This window comes from Struthio camelus, chromosome W, assembly GCF_040807025.1.
Source record: "Struthio camelus isolate bStrCam1 chromosome W, bStrCam1.hap1, whole genome shotgun sequence".
NCBI lineage: Eukaryota > Metazoa > Chordata > Aves > Struthioniformes > Struthionidae > Struthio > Struthio camelus.
Genome location: NC_090981.1, coordinates 67,080,035 through 67,098,040, shown reverse-complemented (window position 1 = coordinate 67,098,040; position 18,006 = coordinate 67,080,035). Strand labels below are relative to the sequence as shown.

At 48.9% G+C, this 18,006-nt stretch overlaps 1 protein-coding gene across 3 annotated transcripts in view; it reads right to left on the bottom strand.

Moving 5' to 3' along the window:
* Positions 1–12,837: 12,837 nt before the first annotated feature.
* The window catches only part of LOC138064157 (mitogen-activated protein kinase 4-like), an 86,584-nt gene continuing 81,415 nt past the window's right edge, over positions 12,838–18,006 (bottom strand). For all 3 annotated transcript variants that reach the window (XM_068925495.1, XM_068925497.1, XM_068925496.1), the window contains one exon: positions 12,838–16,292. In XM_068925495.1, coding sequence (XP_068781596.1) covers positions 15,605–16,292 — 688 coding nt within the window. In that variant the 3' untranslated portion in view covers positions 12,838–15,604. The remainder of the gene's footprint in view (positions 16,293–18,006) is intronic.

Genomic DNA, 18,006 nt, shown 5'->3' with positions numbered 1-18,006 from the left:
TGTACCACTGTAAAGGAAAAGTTGCCTTACAGCATGATCCAGAGACAACAGGAACCCACCACACTGAGTGGTGTTCACGGGAGGAGCCCGTAGCCTTCTTGGTGCCTTCAGCCACTAATAAATCAACTTTTCTGCTGGGAACTCAGGGAAATACCTTCATCTTTTCCACTGTTAGTTTTATTAGTTGGATTAAAATTAGTGCAGGTAGATTTACACGTACTGTAGTCACAGCTCTCATCTCTGATAAAGACGCACAGGGATTTTTTTCCCATGTTGTTCTCATAGCTGGGAGTTTTCCTCCTGAGATAGCACCCTATTTCTGCCCTTCCGAATCATCTTCCTTGACATTGCGTTTCATATATTTCTTCTCAAGGGGCTAAACTCCTTCGCTATCTTGACAGAAGGACAGGAGGACACAGGGACTGAACTGATGCTGGCAGTCTGGTCTCAGGAGAGATATCTTGCATCTTTAATGTGCTCCCTTTAACCATAGAAGTAACCAATTAGCTTTCTTCATGAGGCTTGAATGTTTCATCATTCTCTCTTCCTTTTGTGTGGATATCCAGGGAGGGGATATCCCCCTGGACAGATATCCTGGGGGATATCCCCCTGTATTAGATTTGCCTTTTTGAAGGCAAATCTAATACAGATACTGCATATCTGCAGCTCCCTTTGGCCACAGCGGGAGCCCAGCTCCTCCGAAACTCAGACTAGTGGCTTCAGCCGATTCCCAGCCTTATAAAGGGGGTGCAGTTAAAACAGACAAATAATTAATAATCTGTCAATAATAACACCTTAATTGTTATTAATAACTTGGAAATCTGCATCTCCATTGGACAATAAACTTGCGGAAAGAACATCCAATCAAGTGTATGCAATCTTGAAACAGTCTTCACTGAGAAAGCCCTCCCAATAAAGTAATATTGGCATAATTTTGGCAAAGCACACCCAGTTTTGCAGAAATGCTTCTGCAAACGTACAGCCACGCTTTGCAGCACCATACAATGAAAATACTAGTAAGACAAAAGTGCAGTTTTGTCGATAGGGTTGTGTTGACCCTGGGCCTTACTCCAGCGTCACAGTGTCAGTCAAGGGTTGCGTCTATTCATATCCCTCACCAGTGTAACCAAATCAGCACAAGTCTGCAGCATCAACTTGCGGCTTTGAGACTGTTAGCTTTTCAAGTATAAATACCGCAAGTCCAGAGGAGAAGGACTGCCCTCTTCTGACCACTCACTGTATGTCAAGTTAGGATTGCCATTCCTTTATTTGAACAAAGCTGGCATAAAAAAACAAAAAAACCCACTAAAATCTAAAAGCTCGCAATGAACTTAGAATTCTTAAAACCTCACTGACTTCAGTTAAACTGGAAAGAGGTGTCACTCAGACACCTCAGAGGAGAGTCTGACCCTGTATGTAAGTGCTTGGTGAAACAGCATCCGGGTTTAAGGATTAGAAATGAGCATGTAGCACTTTATATATGTAATACAGCGCTTAATGCGTAAGATGCGTGCGTGCATGTGAACAGCAGAATGAGAATAGACCTTACAGGGACTGATCAGGGCCAGCGTCAGGACTTGAAAGGAACGGGTTAAAAGGTGAGTCCCTTCAGCCTGCTGCATATACACTTGAGGACTTTTGATGCTGCCTTAAGCTGGTGGAGCCCACCCTTTTGGCCTTGGATCCCAGGCAGTTAAACTGGTGTCTCAAGGTGAAACCATCTCAAATGACAACAGTGGGCTTTTGTCTCAGAATGGCAGTGACGGAGAAAAGTAATGGTGAGACTTGCCAATAACGAACAAAAGGACAAGAGTGGGGAAAGGAATTAAAAAGTGGAAAGGCCTCACACTGAAGAGTCATGGCTTTTCTTTCTGGAACAACCTTTTGCCTGCTGAATATTGCTGAAGGTAAAGCAGTCTGTGGGACTCTGCTAAAATTAACATGTGTGTCTGACACAGCCTGCTCAGGTTTCTGCTAGGGCACTAATTGCACTTGCACTACCGAGCAACCTTTCAGGCTATCTGTTGAGCTGACAGGGAGCCCTGTTTCCCCCAAAGAATGAATGAAAAAAAATTTTTTTTAATCTGCCTTTCCCGCAATAAAGATTTTAATTTAGGTCTTTCTTCTTCACCCAGCTCTCAGTTTTCACAGAACTCGTAGGAATAGATTTGAGATCTTTAGTTCTCTGTCAAATTTAGCTAAAGTTGGCAAATTGGTTCAACAGCTAGAAGGGAAGAAGAGAATTGAAGAGATTAACAGGTTAGCATGACATAGTCATAAAGCAGTATTGTAGCTACTGACACGCACAGTATTTCATCTGTCTCGTGTTTGGACTCTTTCTTTGCTTTTAAGATTATTCATCATACATTCTTATTGGTCATATATTGCTAGCTGAATCATAAAATCTCATTTGTCCTGCAGGAGAAGGTTGATTTTGAAAAAGTAATCAAAGCGAAACCATGACATAACCCAACTTCTACGTCTCAAATGAAGAAAAAAAATATAGATCCTTTACAGCAGTTGGTCATTAATTCATATCACTTTGCAGAATGTGCAGACAAATGGATTTGGAATAGCTTAAGATATCTTAACTCTGAGATACCTGGACAGAGAATTATGAGGCAACTGCAAAATCTCTGCTATAAGAAGAGCTTCGGCATTCATGCTGAAGCTTTTCTGTAAATTAAATTTTGGAGACTCTAACTTCATCAAGATTTCATCAGTATCAGTGCGTATGGAAGTCTCAGGTTCTCAACAGCTTTCACAAACAAGTCTTTCCTGTTGTTTTCTGAGGGCATTTGACTCTTAAAAATCCAGATGTATTCAACTAGCAAGGGTTTCCGGCTTGAGGTTATTTTCCTCTGTCTTGGGTCAGGTGGACTGAGGTTGAAAGAAACCACTGCTGGAAGGCACCTGAGGACAGAGATGGCATGACATTTTGAGCTGGAGAAGCCGCAGATCTTACCTCTACTCTGAGCCTGGTTGCCAGAGGTCTAGCAGCAGTAGGATTTCCTGAAGTCTCTGGAGGAATAGGAACCCAAAGGGGCAGGAACATTGAATTAGCATCCAGTAGAGGAACTGGGACCTAAGCAAAATCACAGAATGGTTTAGGTTGGAAGGGACCTCTGGAGATCATCTAGTCCAAACCCCCGGCTCAAGCAGGGTCCTCTAGAGCATATTTCCCAGGATCACGTCCAGACGGGTTTTGAATTTCTCCAGCGAAGGAGACTCCACCACCTCTCCAGGCAACCTCTTCCAGTGCTCTGTCACCCTCACAGTGAAGAAGTTTTTCCTCAGGTTCAGATGGAACTTCCTGTGGTTCAGTTTCTGCCCGTTGCCTCTTGTCCTGTCACTTGGCATCACAGAGAAGAGACTGGCCTCATCCTCTTGACACTCCCCCTTCAGATACTTGTACACGTTGATGAGATCGCCTCTCAATCTTCTCTTCTCCAGGCTGAACAGGCCCAGCTCTTGCAGTCTTTCTTCATAGGAGAGAGGCTCCAGCCCTCTAATCATCTTGGTAGCCCTCCGCTGGACTCTCTCCAGGAGTGCCACGTCTCTCTTGTACTGGGGAGCCCAGAACTGGACACAGTACTCCAGGGGAGGCCTCCCCAGGGCTGAGGAGAGGGGCAGGATCACCTCCCTCCACCTGCTGGCAACACTCTGCCTAATGCACCCCAGCCATACCATTGGCCTTCTTGGCCACAACGGCACACTGCTGGCTCATGCTTAACTTGTTGTCCACCAGCACTCCCAGGTCCTTCTCTGCAGAGCTGCTTTCCAGCAGGTCAGCCCCCAGCCTGTCCTGCTGCATGGGATTATTCCTGCCTAGGTGCAGGACCTTGTACTTGCCTTTGTTGAACTTCATGAGGTTCCTCTCCGCCCACCTCTCCAGCCTGTCCAGGTCCCTCTGAAGGGCAGCACAGTCTTCTGGTGTGTCAGCCACTCCCCCCAGTTTAGTATCATCAGCAAACTTGCTGAGGGTGCACTCTGTCCCTTCCTCCAGGTCATTGATGAATATGTTGAACAAGACTGGACCCAGGACTGACCCCTGGGGGACACCACTAGCTACAGGCCTCCAGCTTGACTCTGCGCCATTCACCACAACCCTCGGTGCTCTGCCATCTAGCCAGCTCTCAATCCACCTCACCGTCCACTCATCTAGCCCACGCTTCCTGAGCTTACCTATGAGGATGTGATGAGAGATTAGTGAAGAGATTAGTGAATAAGCAACTCCAGTAAGGTCACTTTAAGTCGAAAGTTGAGCCCCACTGTGGGGCATTTCTGCTAAAAACTGCCAGGTTATAAAGTTAGGAGAAATATGGTCTGCATATATTTGTTACAAAAAAACCCTACTCTCTGTTTCCTGGGTGAACAGTCAGTCTGTCCTCATATTTTAATTTGTTGTTGTGGTAAAGAAATTCTGGGCAAAAGACAGGAAGAAACTCCAAGGAAATCTCCTTCTTGTCAAGCACTCTGGATGTGCCCGGTATGCTGCTGAACTTCTGGAAAGCAGAGGGCAGTGTGGGACATGTAGTAAAGATGGTTACTGGAGAAGGTGGCAAAGAGCCTTTCAGAATTAACTGTGGCCCTTGGGAGTCTGGGAAGCCAACACTGATTTGCAGACTAGTGGAAGGGATGCAGCTGCTTTTCCCCTCATCAGAAAGAGGAGGACCCAAAGAGTTAATTATAGTGTGTTGGAGGGGATATTATTGCAATTATTTTATATTATGATATTTGCATATCTTCTCTCTCTCCCTTGTAGTACCAAGAGAGGGCTTGTTATGGTCAAGATATGTGCTGGCCCAGCACATTTCTGCAGTGGACTTTGCCTGCAGAGTCCCTAAAGCTTTTAGAGATATTAAAGTTGCCTTCTGTGAGCTGGAGGTGAACATATTTTTTCCTTGTGCAGCTGGAAACCCTCCGCAGTGGTTGTTGGAGCATGCTCTGCTGCTACTGCTGCTTTTTCAGTAGATATGTGAAGTCTGAGGGACAGAAAACTTCTACTGAAGAGGAAACCTCAAAGGAGGGAGTAGTTGCAAGGGACCTCCAAGTTCATCTTGTCCAACCACCGTCTCAAAGCAGGTCCACATAGATCAGGTTGCTCTGTTCCTTGATCAGCAGAGTCCTAAACATTTATGAGGTTGGAGAGTCCACTACTCCTCCAGGCCCTTGTTCCAGTGTTTGACCACCCTTATGGTTAAAAAAAAAGATTCTTTACATCCAGTCAGAAATTCCCATGCCCATTGCCTCTCATCCTATCATTCTGCATCTCCAAGAAGCTCCAGCTTCACTAAAACCTCCCAGTAGGCAGTTGTTGACAGCAATTAGATTCCCTCTTGGCCTTTGCTAAACAAACACTGCTTTCTTAGTTTCTCCTTGTGCCAGTTTAGTGGCCCTCCGCTGGTTTCACTCCATGTCTATCTTGTCCTGGAGAGCACAAAGCTGGACACACTGCTCCAGATGCAGCCTCACAAGCGCTGAAGAGAGAGCAAGGATCACCCATCTTCTAGTCTGCTTATCCAGTCCATTTTTCACCAATTTTGCTCTAAGGACACTGGGAGACGATGTCAAAGTCCCTTCAGCCTTTGACAGTCCCTTCAGCCTTTGACAGTCCCTTCAGCTAAATTCAAGGTACACAACATCCACTGTTGTCCCCTCACCCACAGAGCCAGTCGTAGAAAGCTGTCACGTTGGCCAGGCACGATTTGCCCTTGGTAAATCTGCGTTGGTTTTTTCCAGTTACCTCTGTGCCCTTCACGGGCTTGGAAGTGGCTTCCAGGAGGATTTGCGCCTAATCGTCACTGGGCTGAGCTGGGGCTGCCCGGCCTGCAGAGACAAGCAGTCTTCTTCTGTCCCGAGCAGCTTCCCGGGGCTCCCCAGCTGCTCCAGCACACCCGGAGTTGCTCCTCTGTCGCTCGGTTTGGGGGGCAGTTGAAGACAAAAGGTGTTGGCGCTCCCCAGTCAGGAAGCTGCAGCAGAAGCTGTTGGAGACTGCCAGAAGCGAGAGCCTGCAGAAGCGCACGCTCGCCGCAGCCGTCCGCCGAGTCCCCAGAGAGGGTGGGTTGCCGTGCTCGGGAACAGGCGCGCACGAGGCTCCAGTCAGGGTGTATTTTTGCACGATTGAACCCAGGAGAGTCAGGTCATTACGCTCCCCTCTCAGTCGCTCCCTGCAGTTCCTGCACGCTGTGAGGTGCAATCATCAGAGAATACAAACAGGCATAGCAGCGGGCGACGTTGCTTTTTGGATATTTTCTTCCTTTCCAGTACTGCAGACAAAGGCCCCAATAGCAAGATTTAGCACTTTTCACGCCCTGATCTGCTCATGTGAGTCGCTGCACTGCTCGCTGTGTCTTATCCCTGTGCCTAGATATCGGGGGGGGGGGGGGGCAAGAGGAAACTGGTGGCAGCAGCAGGTTACCGTTCAGAGAGGTTCTGACTTCTGTTGAACTCGCCCCGCTGGATCACATGCTTCTCGCTATGCGAGAAAAAGCACTTTCCAACATCAGGTTTTAAATAGGGCTACAAAGCACGAGCTTTTCTGAGTTTTAAAAGCCGCCGAATTTAGTAGGTATAGCCAAACAGCTCAGATGAGGTTCCTCCCTGCCTGCTTTGTCAGAGCGTCCGTTGAAGATGTTGTCAAAGCTGAAGTTGGGAATCTGCATTTTGTTAAACGCGCTGATACAACCCACGGGATGGAATCAGGGCGCTAGAACCGAGACGATGTCCCTTTCCGTTCCAGCCTGTTACTTACATACCAGTCCAGGCTTAGCTATACACACTCAGCAAAGCGCGAGAGTAATCCCCTGTGACTTAAATGACTCTACTGACCTGCCTGATGATAAGGTCCTTAAATGCTTTGCTGGAGAAAACCTGCAGGATGCAATTCAGCAAGACAACGCACCTGCTGGCTTCAATTGCAGGTGGGGCGAGCGGTCACCCCCTCGCAGGCTGGGCCTACAGCCTCTGCTCACTGTTCCTGTTTATGCCAGTTAGGTGTGATCCCAGGGAGAAGCTCGAGGCATCAACAGCTGTGGGTACCTCCTCACCTTGCAGTTCTTTGGCACACGAGTAATAGCAAGTAATACAAATGGAAGTCTGTTGGTGGAGGGAGAAGGTAAGTTCAGTGCTGGGCCCTCTCCCTGGGCAGTGTCATCAGTTTAAATCCCCTGTGGGTTTGATTTGTGGGTTTAATCCAGGCAGTGAATTAGAAAGGACAAAAACTCACTTTTATCAGCTCCCCTGCAGAGGGCAGTCCTTCCTTGCCTGACGCAAGTCACGTTTTCCAAGAGCTGCAAAAAGCAGAACTCAACGATTCATCAGACACAATTTTAACCAAGAAACGTAACTCTTCCCACCTGACCAGCGGGCGGCAAAGAGCTGCCCTCCAGAGCCACAGCCCTGCTTTTGGTCTCGAAGGAGGATTCGGCTGCGAGGCTGCAGTCCTGCACCCTTCCCGTCGGCGCCCGGACACCCCTCGGGCCCAGCGAGCCTCCCGGCGAGGTCCAATGCCTTATCTGCTCCTGCTGCCTCGAACCACTGCCGTGACGAAAAAGCTAAAGGGTGGTGGTAGTTTTGATTAATTCATAATACGGGCGATCCTCACCTTCTTGCCAGTACTCCAGCTGACACAGAGCAGGGCGGGCTGTCCCTTACCCAGCTGCTGCTTACTAGAAGACGAAGCAGCAAAAAAACCACACAGTGTTGTCATCTGTGAAAGGTAACCTTGTCTATCAGTGCTTAGGGTTAGACCTGTGCAGAAGAAAAGCAGCGTAGCAAGATGGATTTTGGAGAGCTAGAGGAAATTCCTCGCTGTGGCTCTCTTAGGTTGGATGCCTTATCTCAGGCCAGACTGCCTTTGGGCCGGTAATTTTGTTTTGCTGGGAATGAAGAGATGTTGAACGTGCTACCAGAATGCAAATGGACAAGTGCTGACGTGGACTCAGGGGAGCGCTCTGTTTCTGTTTTACCAGTAGCAGCTCTAGATCTGAGCGTTGAAAACTGGTGGGTATGTAAAAGGCAACCCCAAATCCAGGTTTTAGAAACAGCCACTCTCCTTATAATCTTCAGCAAATCTCACCCCTAAACAGCTCACATTTGACCTGAATTTTGCTATCTTAACACTCCTTTCCCTCTGTATTTCCAGTGGAAATACTTGGCTACCAGATGATTACATGCCAGTCAACAGCATCAGCCGTAGACGAAGCAGTCTTGGGAGCCCACCCAAGCCACAGGTCCCCGTTTCCCCTTCCCCAGCGAGGTCCGGATCTGTGCTCCTCATCTGCTCCACGCTCCTGTCACATCCCTGTTTCCCTGGACCAGACCTCCAAAACCACGTGGGAGTGCAGGCATCCACCACGGCCCCGCGCAGCGCCGCACGAGAAGCTGCGTTGCTCCTCACCACGTAACTGGGAAATAAGGGTTGTCTAAAGGAAAACGAGCGCTGGGAGAAGGCTGCAAGCACTACGTGTGCGCACAGTACGAGCCAGCGAGCATCTGATGCCTTGCTGCTCCCCCGGGCTTGGTGAGGCCCCCCGGAGACCCAGCGGGAGCCGGGCCACACGTCGAGGTGCAGACACGCGCTCCGGAAGCGAACAGCGGGGCCGCAGCAAGCGGTGGTCGCGGCTGGGAGACAGCGTGGGTGAGCGCAGGCAGGAGCACCCCAGCTCGCTGCCTGTCCCCTCCCGATTTAGCCACTGATTTGCTGCTAATTTTGTCCGGAGAAGCTAATCCCACCGCACCCTTTTGTAGGGAGAGACTAACACGACCATCTCCGTTGCACCGCAGGTTCCAGCTGCCGCGTGCGCTGAGTTAAAGGCAGACGCTCTCAGATGCAAGGCCTTATTTTGCTACAGCGACAGCCTTCTCGGCCTACGATGAATAACCTTCATAAAACATCTTCTCTGGACAGAGAGAGGCTTTTCTTCTACCTCCCTTTCACAGCTGACAGTTGCATGGTGTGAAACAAAGTAAAACCTGTAGCTCCTCCAGATGGGTTTTAACTGTTTCCAGGAAGGTTGTCTTGGGTTTCCAGAGCTCCCTGGAGACTTTATCTAGCCGGCACAGGCGGCAGAGGAGCCTGCACGCCGCCCTGGCCCTGCCTAGCTCTCAGAGACCTCGCAAGGAGGAGGGCTTCAGCTGCGTGGCTGGATGGGAGAAGCCAGACTGAGGGCTGTTTTGCAGAAAGGATTAGCAAGATTTGGTCACAGCTGGGCTGTGCGGACCTAGAGGAACTCTGAGGCGAAGCCGATGCCCCGGTGAAAGGGCAGAGGGAAGGTCGAACGCCTCAGGAGGTGAAGAGGGCTGAAGAGTGCAGCTGAGCTTGGTGATGAGAGGGGAAGATGGAAATGCAAGTGTGGAAACAAACCCCTCCTAACGCGGAGGCCGGCTCCTGGGGTCCCCCGGCAGCCAGCGCAGCCCCGCGGGGAGGTCCAGCTCCTGGATGCAGCTCGGAGCCCCACCACATCCACCGCTTCAGGGAGCCCTGACTGGGGCGAACCGGAGCTGGAAGGAACAGTAAGTGCCGGGGACACACGCGCAGAAGCTGTGCTAGAGCCACGCTGCACGCAGTGCACCAGCCCGCTGCGAAGGCAGCGCGGCACCGGCCAGGGCGTCCTCCTCTCGCCCTGCGGCGTGCCCAGCCGCACCTCCAAACACACATCGCCTCGCCGGTGTGGGAGCGCAGCGGCCGCAGGGCTCGGACAGCCTTGTCTCTCCCGCCGGCCCTGCTGCCCACGTCCGGCTCGCCCCGTTGGTGAGCTCCGTGTCCACCGGTGGTTGCATGTTACAGTCAGAACCGCTGTAACCATTAGGACCCCAGCGGCTGTAGGACCAGCGCTGGATATGTAAGAGGAGCACAGAGCCCTTATGGACGCAGAGCGATGATGCTTTGGGCTGAAACCCTCTTTTTTGCCTTGTTGTAAGTCATTGCTCAGCAGGGGAACTTCATCTGCTCTGCATGCTCAAGCCCTCTCTTCCCCAACCCCATCCCATCTCCTGGCCACAGGCTGTTCTCACTGAGGTTCTTCTCACGGCCTTTACATGGGAGCTGCAACGTATTACTGCGACAAAATAACAAGTACCTGGAGCTGGCGAGGCCTCATGTACTGGAGCTGGTATTGGAGCACTTAACGGTGGCCATCAGGATTTGGAGGGAGGAGGTGTGTATTTTCGAAGGACAATTTTGGTTTATTAAGTTGTCATTCAAAAGCCTGTTTCACCTCCTCCATCTGACATCAAAACCATCCTACTATGGTTCAAGCGGCAGCAGGGCGGCTGTTTGGGGCAGAAGGAAACACAGATGGCGCTCGCTGGCCTGTCACCCCGCTGCTTTCACCGCCGGAGGAGCAGTCACTATGGATCACAGCCTCCTTTGCTAATCGGACCTGGCTGAGCTTAAGCTGCTGCTCCATTTGTCTTCAGCTCCCTCCTGACCGCGGAGACGTCGTGCCAGTGGGGCTAATGGAAAAGCCCTGCAATTTGGAAACAGTTCCAGCAGCGCTCCAAGGAAGCAGCCAGCCCGGCGCTGCCTGCCGCGTCCCAGGGCCGCACAGCTCGACGCGCGTCAACGCGGTAGGGGAAGGCAGCGTGAACGCACGCCTTCGGCTCGGAAAACAACCTGGCAAACTTGACTCAGAAAAGCAATCAAAAAACCAGTCGCCACAGTTCCCTCTCCTGGCAAAGAGCTCGCAGGGGCTGCGTGGTTTTTATAGTGCTGCGGACGAGCCAGAGGCAGGGCCAGGTGCCCAAGTGGCCCTTGCAGAGGGGAGGCAAGACGAGGACGGAGGCTCTGGAGGGGTTGAAGACTTTGCATTTTTTACCAGCTGTTTTGCAGCTTTGCTTTTAGCCGAGCTGTGAGGTTCCCATTGCACCGCTACCGACTGCTTGCATGGCACTCGGCACAGGCTGTTGAAATCAGTTTTACAAAGTGCTCTCCCAGTGCAGAACTGTATCAAACTGGGGGCAACTCTTTGCTCTAATGCAAAAAAAAAAAAAAAGTCCTGTTTCTTCCCTCCGCTATCCCTGATTGTCTAAGCATCAGAGCGAATCTCATGCACAGGTGGTTTGTATATGCTTCATTCTGGAGACTGGAGTAGCTCTGTTTAATTACGTAATTTTTGTCCCAGATGAGTTACCCCACAACGAGCCCACATATTAATTCACAGAAGCACAAAATATTTCATTATTCTCTTTTGTTGCTGCTCATGGATAACTTTCGCCCTTATCAGAAAGGTGAGCTCATGGCAAAAGGAAAATCCTAAAGAGAGGGTTTACATTGTACTCCAAACATATCCAAGGAATCATCCACGTTTCCTCTCCACGGGCTGGGAGGGTGCCGCACAGCCAAAGCCCAGGCTTGGTTAGCAAGGAGGGGCGCAAGGTCCCTGAACTGCGCCCGCCACCCTGCCTGTACAGAGAATTAGCAAAGTCTAACTCGTAGTCCCGAAGGAGGAGACAGAGTCAGCCTTAGGCTGCGCCTGATGCTGGGAGTGACCCCTCGAAACAAGGAATAAAAAGCAGCATGGCCTGACCGTAGCGGGCTTTCAGCAGGCTCCTTAAACAGTAAGCAGACAGTTCAAATCATATTGCGCAGCACCTTTACCCACATCTACTGGCATCTTCTGGGAGGAATAGTATATGCTGCTTGCACTTCCCTGCTGTATGTGTATGCACACGCATGCTTCACACAACAGTGAAATACTGCAGGAATTAGGGGTGTTTTTAGGTATAGCCTGTCCTGTCAGAAATGTGCTTGGGTGTGTTCTCTCCAAAACTTAACAAAAATTTGTACAGACTTCCTAAAACCCCTGCTGCTTTTCAGTGCACGATTAACCACAGGAACCCCTTCAAATCCTTCTGTTACAGGCTATGCTGCTGCAACACAAGTGCCGGTGGAATAAGCCTTTGTGAGAAAAGGCCGTCTGTTTTAAGACGGATTTTCCTTTTTTTGACAAATAAAATCCTACTCTTTGAATTTAGCAATGTGATTGTTACAAACTAACTCCAACAGCTGCCAGATGGCAGTTCAAAACAACGGGCTGCTCATGGGCTCAGGAACTTGAAGAGACGCTTTGAGATGACGGCGTTCTGCAGGACATTGTACGACTTCAGATTCAATATCTGCCTTTGAAAATATCAAACACCGTATGGTGTATTGGTCCTCTTCAATTCCTCTTACAATCAAAGGAAGAAAAACCATTTCAGACCTGAAAGGAGAGCAGGCGACACTACACGGCTCTTACTGCAAGCATGCGAAAATGTTAGTTGGTGGCATGAAACTGTGCAAATACATGTTTGTACATGCACAGAAGTGACCATTAGCAGTTCAGTCTCCCATAGCTCCCTTGCTAACATGCGTTGACACCATTTTGCGGTTTTACTCTGGGGTTCATAGGAAATACTTGCACAGGACATACTTCCTAGGATGCCCGTAGAATCATATTTAACAACAAGATGATTTTTTTCCATGACTTTAATGGCAAACCTCCGAAGATCTGTTCAGTGCCACTCCGTGGTGTGGTACCAACCGCTGAGTCACAACACAATTAAAAATAAACTGCAGTAAAAATAGTCAGATATTTGTGACTGGGTAAGGAACAGTCATGGGGCCAGTAAGCAAAGCCCTGCCGCGAGCTCCTGGTGTCAGAGGCACCGTTTCTGCCTGTAAAAGCATCTTTAACAGCAGCTGAGCGCCAGCAGCACGCTTGCCACCACGGGCCGGTCCCCCCCGCGCAGTCACCGTCCCCAAGGCCCCGGCCAGGCCGCGGCTGTGAGGGACACGCTCAATACCTGGACGGTTATTTATACAAATAAATAACACGACGAAGCAGAGAAGACTCAGGCCTTACATTTTATTGTTGTAGATGAGAAAACAAAAAAATCGGGCTTGTGATCGGTTGAACGCACCCAGGCAACAACTTAAAGCCACCTCTGTGGGTCCCCCCTTCCCAAGCGGCTGGCGGACGGCAGCGGCGGACCCGCGGCAGCCGCGGCACCTCCCTTCGCTTGCCGGGAAGTTCACAACGCATTTTTACGGTGGGCCCACAAACTCCCGCTCCCCATCCAAACACAAATTTCAAAAGCAAAGCGGATGCTTCCATGGCCGTAATAAATAGAGTCCCGTACGTTTCTGGCGAAGACATTCGAATGAACGTTAACGACCCCCGTGAAATGGCTTCTCGTTTCAGAGGATGTGAAGATTTGTGTCCGCCGAGGAAAATACTGACGTGGTTTGATCAACAGTGATTTCACAGGTCAGCACGCCTTGATGTTTAACGCAACAGTAGCAAATATTTGCTGAGTCAATCAGCAGAGAGTTTGAAAAGTCAGCGCTCACCTTGCCGATCGCATCCTTCAGTCTTCTCTGACTCCATCGTTTCTCCACCGTCTTCCTCCCGCTTGACTCCTCCAGCTGTGGTGTCTGTGCACCCCGCGAGGTGCTGGGCGTTTTCAGCTCCTTCCCCTCTTCCGCGGCTGCCGAGGGTGCCCGGGCGGCTCGTGCGAGCGTTGCCAGCGCTGGCGGCGCCGCGGGAGCGCAGGGAACTGCGGGGGGGCGTCGCGCAGGGCCCGGCCGCATCCCGCTGGCGCGAAGGCGCCGCTCCGCTGCAGATGCACCCGCTTCCGCAGAGTCTGGATCTCTCCCGCCACGAGTAAAAGTGCTGAGCTTTAGTTGAGGTATATAAGTAATCCGTAATGCGCCTTAAATGAACCCTCTGTCTCTCCCTCACGTCCTTTTTCTAAGCCTCCACGGGGGACAGGGGACCTCAGGCTCGCGCGCAACTGGTGCCCCTTCGCTCCATGCTCCAGACGCCCTTCCCTCCCCTGCCCTGTCCCGATCCCCCGTAGCCGTCAACCTGGACCCAACCGCACCGAGAACCGCCACGAGGGTTCACGCAGGAAATGCTGCTGTTAGTTATTCATCCAAGTCTCACGTGAGTTTTCTTCACATCTCAGAACATTTAGTAGATTGCTCGTTAAAAGGGTAGAAATAATTCCTATAGGAACAGCAGTTAAATAGGGACCTTTGAGTTACTAGGTACAGTAGTTTCTCTTTTACTAACGAAAGTCATGCCACTGTGCTGGAGAGCACAGTGACGCACTGGCTAGGAGAGTGAAGATTTGCTTTTGTGACACTAACTATTTACACGTTTTCAATTTAAAAAATTGACTAGTTTGATTAAATATAAGTATAGAACGTTTCTTCCATATACAAACTCTTGTTAGCTGATTAATTATTAAGGTGCTCAGAAGTGTGGAGGAAAAGAGAAGTTACAGTAGCTCAGTCGTGTTTATATCTATTTACAAAGTTGCGCTGGTTTGCTTGCTGCCACCACTATGTTCAAGGAAGCTGAAAGCAAAGTGTCTGGGAGAAATGTGAACATTTGTCTATGCGTGATCATGGCCAGTTGGGAAATGCACAAGTGTAAAAATCTAATGCCACAGGAACCAAGGAGACCTTCTTCCCCTATGTGTAGGACCTTCTGCGCAAAAGACCACTCGACCAATTTAAGTGACTATTTGAACACAGCTGGAGTTTCCAATACAGTTTTGTTCAGATATTGGCCAAAGAGCACGGATTTCCGCTACGGAAAGGTATGGCAATATTTAGTACATGCAGTGCTCTGTCTGATCAGAGTAATGCGCAAACCATAATAATTTTTTTAGCAGTGGGGGGAAGTGTCATGGAGAAGGTAAGTGACCTCGCTCAGGCTCTATAGCTAGGGGGTGACAGAGGCAGCATCATGCTGTGAACCCCCCTGTTCCTCGCTCCCTGCTCTTGTCTAGTTCATACCGCCAGAATTTGCTGGTCTGCTGGGCAGTTGCCTGAGACAGGATTCACAGTATTAGGTTGTTAAATACATGGTCTTGGGCCTCACAAGTACTAAGAGACTTCAGAACTACCCCTGTACAGCAGAAGGGAAAACTTATGTGCGAGGAACCAAATAAGGAGAATGTGCTGTGCAAAAATTTTATCTTCCAATCAGAAAAAAATCCAAAGCGGCCCATATACGGTAGGTCAAATTCCTTCCCCATTAACATTCTCCTAGAACTATTTTCTGACTCATGGCCAAATTCTGCCTCTAGTTACATTCTCACAAGCTCTCTCCGGGCTGAAGGCAGAACATGGATATGCCTTTGCATTGCTTCTCTCCGTACAGACCGTACTTGGGTGAGTGCCTCAAAGGAGTCCTATGGTTGGTGTGTCTGGAACCTGCATGAAAATGCTGATTAGTGTCCTCATCGTTTTAAGATACTACACAAAAAGAAAGAAAAAGAAGTTGATTTGACTTCTGTTTGTAAACTTATCATGTACTGTCATCTTTCTGTTGTACATTTAAGTTCCAAAGCGGTCCCAGAGATTGCAAGGCAAGATTGTTAAGGCAGTATAAGAAACCCAGTATTTCATTCACACCTCTTGATTCCCTTAAATGTATTTCTAAGGCATCAAAAGGGGCATGCGGTTTGTGCTTGCCTTTTCAGAAAAAGGCATTCAGTAAAAAAAACTGATGCTCAATGACAGACTGAAGCCACTCAGCACAGGGCAATGGCCACACTATCAAAGAGGAACAGCGGGAGAAAGTGGTGCTTCCCACATGCGGGTGCTTCACCATCGTTCCTTCTGGTACACTTCTGTTTGTACGATCTCATTGGGGTGCTCAGCTATGCAGGCTCCGTTGATGTCATTGAGCTTGTTGTCTGGAAGATCCTCAGGTTTTGTGCAAAGTTTCAGTGCCCTGGAGATGAAGACATCCAAGTCAAACTCAGGGTCTGTTTCACTGCCTACTTCCTTGGATTCCTTGTGGAGATGGTGAGGAGAAGACGGCAGGCTCCGTTCTTGAATCTCTGGAAGAGGACTGGGACACTCAAGACCCACCTGCGTGCTCTTCACCCATTGAGCAATCTCCAGAAAGAGATTGGATGGTTCTTCTTCCAGAGATAGCTCAGCTGTGGGTGCTATGGTTGCTCTTTTCCAGTGCGATAAATCTAAAATCAGCTTGGGCTCTGAGTAATGATGGGGCTTATTGTCTCTCCACAGCAATTTGTCCAAGTAGGAAGGTGACCCCACTTTGTAATCACATGATTTCCCACAATCAACATCAAATACCCGGTCCATCGATGAGTGTGATAGCTCCAAGAACCTCTCTGAGCTGCTCTGTGAATATTTTCGTGGATCAACTTGTGCTTCTTCAGCAATGGATTCAGACCCTGCCCGTGGGTCTCGCTGGACCTCATCCATGTCGTGATATTTATCATGTCTCCATTCCAAATCAGAGGAGAGGCTTACTTGATACCTGGGAAAGATATGCTTCTATTAGACAGACAGCTGATGGCTTCATTGTAATTATCAGTGCTCAAACGGATATTCACACTGCTACTGCAACTTTTGCCTTTTGCTAATAAGCCATTTACGTACAGATCGCAAAGTTCTTTAAAACTAATACTCAGTCAAACCACAGCAAATCCTTGTGCAATATTAGAGAACTTTTTCTTGTGTGTTACAAGGCAGGGGTCTGAGCAATTTATCAAGAGAACTTGCCCAAGCTGCGCGGAGGGGACCAGTAATGGGAATAAAAGCCAAAGGACCAAACTGTCTGCTTTATTTAACTGGTTCTCACATTCCCTCCACCTAGGATTAAAATATGATTGGATAATCTTGAAAATCAAATTGTAAGTTGATTATTAAGAGTTGTCCCCAGCCCAGAAACAGCCATCGACAGTATGAGTGCTCCTCATCCACTGCGACAAAAGTAAGAAAAGATTAGTTTAAATCACCACTGAGATTGGACATCACCAGTTTACTGTGATGTCATGGACTGAGAGCATCCCTGAAGTATCACCTAGCTAAGTAACAACTTCTTAAACCGCTCATAACTACCTTGGTTGCGATTACCTGCAACACTCATTCTCAAACACAGTTTTCAAAGTGATTAGGAATTTTCTGGTTCCTAATTCAGCTGCATTTTAAAGACATGTTATCCCAGGTGTTGGGGCTCTATTTTTCAGTAATGAAACGCTCCTGAGGTGTCCCACAACACACAGGCCGAACCATTCCCCACTTCTAAAACACTTGGCTTGTACTGCAAAAGTTACAGCCCTATACCAAATCTCTCCGGCGGGGTGGGAGGACTAACAGTCCAGGTCACTGCTTATTGTGTCACGCCAGGAAATACAGAAACAAAGAGCTGAAAGCGTGGCAAGGTGAGCTTGAGCAACAGATTTGCTGCTTTGGTGACTATAACTGGCAGGAATCGGGGAGATGTGGGGATACACTGAAGAAACGCTGAGAAAAGCTTCCAGGTTTCCTCTTTATTTCATTTATTTGGTTGTTCCCCCACCCTCTACCCTGGTACTTGTTCACTCTGACAGAGAGATTAATAAGAGCGAACGCATGGGATTTCTTTAGATTATTTTTTGAATGCTGGTGAAATTTAGTGGATTAACAAGGTCTAGAGATTTAACTGCTATTCGGAGAGGAACGATGCTGCAGGCTTCCTCAGACAGTCATACTGCTGAGACAGAAGGAGCTCTATAGGAAAGTGAACACAGTTAGTTCTTAGCTACTTATTCTGTCCTAGCCTGCTCTGGTCACTGGGAAGGGCCTAGTAATTAGGATAATAATCTAGGACATAAGAGACTTCAGTCTAGGTCGTTGATCTGCTCTAAACTTCCTGCATGACTTTCAGCAAACCATTTAAAATTCAATACATTCATGGATACTTTTTTCCCCAAGGATCCCAGAACGGTGGCTTCTGGGGCTTATGCCTGACCCCTGAAAGGTACAAGAATTGCAACATTATTCTATAACTGGTATTATATGAACAGGTGACAGAGGGAGAACCATAGCGTCCTTTAGACAGATGCAACTCGACTGAAGACAATATAGTCTGTTAATAAAACCAACAGCAGAGAACTACCCAGTAACTTGAACATGCACAACCAAAAGGCATTCCCTGTGGAAATCAATGACAAAACGTCCACCGACTTCAGCAAGGTGCCAGCTTGGGT